General features: G+C 43.8%; 1 protein-coding gene across 1 annotated transcript; it reads right to left on the bottom strand.

Annotated features, from left to right (window-relative positions):
- Positions 1 to 106: 106 nt before the first annotated feature.
- On the bottom strand, positions 107 to 3,929 carry LOC105571005 (the record flags this gene model as incomplete). Its single annotated transcript, XM_012028472.1, has 3 exons — positions 3,503 to 3,929; positions 2,580 to 3,398; positions 107 to 2,480 (listed from the first exon to the last, which is right to left on the bottom strand). Coding segments are annotated over exons 1-3 (3,620 nt in total), but the record flags the coding sequence as incomplete, so codon positions are not given.
- Positions 3,930 to 4,642: the final 713 nt, after the last annotated feature.

Genomic DNA, 4,642 nt, shown 5'->3' with positions numbered 1-4,642 from the left:
CTTTAATAACAGAGTACGTGACGTTTGAATTTCTTTACACAAAAGAGCATCCCTAATACGACTCTCTTTTTTCTCTCGACAGTTACAATAAAATCGTCGTACATACGCAAACACTCTTATCATTTTTGCAAAGTTAGAAAATCTACTGAGAAATTCGTTCTCTTCCGCACCCTTTCCTTCTAACGCTACGAGAGTACAAACAGATTTTTTGTTTATCGCGGTTCTTTTTAACTCTTTACTGATTTCGTCTTCATCGCACGACAATTCTCTACACATTGGCCATTTATCTGCCGTCTCATATAGCCACACGGGTCCCTCCCACCATCTCGCAGACATAATTTGTTTCGCCGTACATCCTCTTGATGGTAAGTCTGCGGGATTCAAACGACCCTGTACATGATACCAACACGCGGGATCCGATAGCATACGTATCTCTTTTATTCGGTTATACACAAACGTTGCCCAATTACATTCTCTTTGGATCCATGCTAACACAGTCGAGGAGTCGGTCCAATAAAAGAGTTTAAGCGTTTTAAAATGAAGCGCATCTAATACATTTCTCGCTAATCTCGCGCCTATTGTCGCTGCTAACAACTCCAAACGCGGTATACTGGTTCGCGCATCCGTATTACCTTTTCTAGCAGGCGCAACTCGCGTTTTCGCTTGTACAAAGTGAACCTTTACACCCTCAAAATTTTCAACGCGAATGTAAATAACTGTGGCATACGCGTCTTTACTAGCATCACAGAATATGTGCAAACTTACGTTATCCGACTCAGATATTTGTCCTAAAATACATCGTGTAATTCTAATCTTGTTAAGCTCCTTCAAATCTTCCAACCACTTCGAAAATCTATTCTTTAACTTGTCTGGAACTTCATCATCCCACTTTAAATTTTCACTCCAGGTTTCCTGTAACAGAATTCGTGGGCACAGCATAACAGGACATACAAAACCTAATGGGTCAAAAATACGGTGCGCCGACGAAAGAATCTTTCTTTTCGTCATTTTCGAATCGTGTAACTCTGGAAAATCTGGTATTTTTATTGCTAACGTGTCAGCCCTTTTATCCCAGGTAACGCCTAATACTACTGTCTGGTTGTCTTGGGAATTATCATCGCTATACTCCCACCCTCGAAGGTCAAAACCAGCCATGTTCATCAGTCTTTTTGCGTCTAGGATGAAGTTATTCAAATCTTCTCGCGTATTCACACTAGTTACTGCATTGTCAACGTAAAAACTTTCTAACAATCTTTTACTATTTATCGAAACATCGTTATCAGACTTCGCATAATTATTCAAATGAAAGTTCCGAATCGCGCTCAGAATAAAGGGACTCGAGGTAACTCCGAAAACGACTCTGCAATGTCTAAAAACAATTATATTTCCTCCTGCATCGTACCATAAGAAACGCAAGAAATCTCGATCTCTTTTATCGATACTGATTTGCAAAAAAGCCCTTTTAATATCAGCTATTACTCCGATTTTATTTTCCCTAAAGCGCAGAAGAATGGACGCGATCAATTCTATCAAATTTGGACCCTTATGAAGGCACTCGTTGAGCGATGGCGACGTCCGTTCCTTGGCTGATGCGTCGAACACCGGTCGAATTCTCGTCGTGCTGCCCTCCTTGACCACGTGTCGGTGAGGTAGATAATAGCCCCCATCATCTTCTTCTTGCACCGGGACACGCTCGATGATTCCCTCCGCCAGCCATTCGTTGAAAACAGCATCGTACTCAGCATACAGATTGTCGGCCTTCAATTTTCGTTCCGTAGACTGCAACCGACGCATAGCCGTCTCCTTATTACGTGGCAAAGCAGGGTGACTCGGCAACCACGGCAACTGTATCTCGTACCGCCCCTCTTCGTTAACTCGCACGGTTTTCAGAAAAGCTTCTTGCATCTCGTCATCTTTTTCCTTTTGTGTTTTCGTCTCGATCGGATCGCGTATTCCCAGAACGTCCAACGACCACATGTCCGCGATCTCTACCTTGTTTATAAACAGCGATATAGCAGTCGTCGCGGCACTCTCACTTGTTTTGGATTCGGGAACCTTCCCCATAACTGTCCAACCAAGACACGTTTCGATGGCAACTAAGCCGCCTTTCAGTACGTAAACACGGCCCGTATACAATTTGCCGGCCACGTCGGCACCGATGAGCACTGAAATCGACTCTCTCTTACTATGCCGATCACTCACATCAATGTCGAGTTTTTCCAGCTCGCGATCCCACTCTCCGATTTTTATTAGCGGTACTCTTTCACAAATAACAGCCTGGTCCAACGCGATGAAATTACAGCAATATTTATTGTCCAGACTGCTCAAGCGAATCCGATATTTTTTGTGTTGCACCGCGTCCGTTTTTTGTCCACCGAAGAGGGAGTGTGTCATCGTCTGCTCGGCAATTGGCTCGTAGTCCAGGTGCTCGGCCGCTTCCTTGGTGACGTAAGATTTCTGAGATCCGGTATCGACAATTGCTCGAACGATATATTCCTTGTTTCCGTTCCGCAATTTTACTCACAACGTTTGCATTAACACTTCCGGATCACTCGAGAGGTTAGCCAGATTACACTCACTATTCGCTTTCTCAGAATCTTGCGATTTAGAATCAACCTTACTGTCCTTGTCCTTTTTCTCTATTTTAGGACACATCAAAAGCACATGCCGCATCGAACACCAGCTACAGCTCACTTTACTTCGGCACTGTTTAAAATTATGTCCTGCCTTTAAACAATTAAAACAAACGTTCTGTTTCTTCGCGTGATCTCGTCTTTCAGAGAGGCTCATTTTCCTGGCATTTTCACAACGCGCACTTTCGTGATTGGAATTGCAAAATATACACGCACTATCCTTTTCCTTCGTCGTCAGCAATCCCATTGCGGTCGGGACATCCTCCTCCTTCGTGTGTGTCTTCGATCTTCGCTTTTTCCCACTATCCGCATTACCCGTTGTTAAATCAAAGCCTTTGACCGCCATCGAAATCCGTAGTTCGTTTTGCACTTCTCCTTCCAAGAACTTGATAAGTTGCGTCAGTCGATCCTTGCACTGAGACGTCGCACTATCTCCACTCTGCAACGCGGCATTGTTTACAGAACTTCTCTGCCACGCGCGTAAAACGTCTTCCGGCAGCGATGACTCTACTAGCGGAAACAGCATCGCCGCACACTTATCCGTTGTAATGCCCAGAGATTCGAGCGCTCTTAGATGTAACTCAATTTTATCGTACAAACTCGTGAGGGAAAAAGCCTTGGATTTCAACGCATTTTGTAAAACGAGTTGCAAAAGCTCGCGCACATATACTTCGATCTGTAGATCATCACGTCCAAAACGATTCTTCAGGCTGCTGATTACCTTGCTATAATTCTCGGCCGTAGGCGGATAACTTTTCACTAGATCTGCGGCACGAGAGTCCGGAATGGATTGTCCATGGATTGTATGAGATATTGGAATTTATCTTCATTCGCGATATTCGCGTCTTCATGAATTTTCTTGAATAAACTCCAGAACTGTAGCCATCCCTGTACGTCTCCACCGAATTGAGCCAGCTCGATTTTCGGTAACTTGAACGACTTCTTGTTATCTCCAGGTACGCCGTTGGTACTCCCCGATGGTTCCTGATTTTCCTTCGGATCGGTGTAATCAGCTATCTGTAACCTTGTTGCGAGGAACTGTTTTTTATACTGGTCTGCGTCGTCATATTCCTTTTGAATATCTGCATCCGTCGCGCTATCCGAATCAAACATCAGATGCATAAAGGCCTGTGAGCTTGCTTCCAAATCTCGCATCTTTGCTTCGAGTAATTGAAAGGCCACTATAATTTCTTGATGCGTGGCTTCCGATCCTTCACCTCTTAACGCATTCAGTGCGTTCAGCGCTCTGGTGAAGGCGCTACGGTGAGCCGTTCGCACTTTCTTCGTTTTATCCATTGCTTTTGGATACTATCGAAACTGTTATATCACGATCGACACCACTGTACCTCCCGCGTCCTGTCACGGTCGCCAAATGTTGTAATATAAGACACGGGTATAAGTCGAAATCGGGAAATAACTCTGAAGAAAATGCTACTTTTATTGATTAGCTCATACATCGACGACGCCCGTCGTGCAACTGTCCCCGTAGGCTCTCGCAGCCCCGGCGCTCTCATCGCTCGCCAAAAAGAAAACCAAAATGAACGTCGCGTCGAACAAAAGTCGCTCGCAAAGCGCTCAACCGTAATCCAACACCTGAAATGCAAAATCCACAATTATTACAATATTATTACAACTAACGCATTCAAACACACAAATACACACTTGACAGGATATTCTCGCGATAACAAATAATATTTTACAATCGTTTACTTGAATTTTCACTCATAAATCGCAAATTTACACAATATCCGCTCCGCAGCGGCAGCGCAATCACCCATACATACATTTCACACTAATATACATGTAAATTCTCATTCTTACAGCAGTTCTGGTACAGAACCGCGATCCATACACGCTTTTATATCCAACTTTCATTCATCCATTCAGAAATTACAATAAAATTCACATTTACACTTGACACATGGGGCACATAACCCCATCCGTCACTTTCATACTTGCATACCTTGTACATATAAATTCTTATTCCAACTTAAAATTAGCACTCCCGC

Source organism: Vollenhovia emeryi, unplaced genomic scaffold, assembly GCF_000949405.1.
Source record: "Vollenhovia emeryi isolate VEMERY1.0 unplaced genomic scaffold, V.emery_V1.0 DF941385.1, whole genome shotgun sequence".
Classification (NCBI taxonomy): domain Eukaryota; kingdom Metazoa; phylum Arthropoda; class Insecta; order Hymenoptera; family Formicidae; genus Vollenhovia; species Vollenhovia emeryi.
The sequence above is the reverse complement of the archived record's forward strand: the minus strand, read 5'-3'. Positions and strand labels throughout refer to the sequence as shown.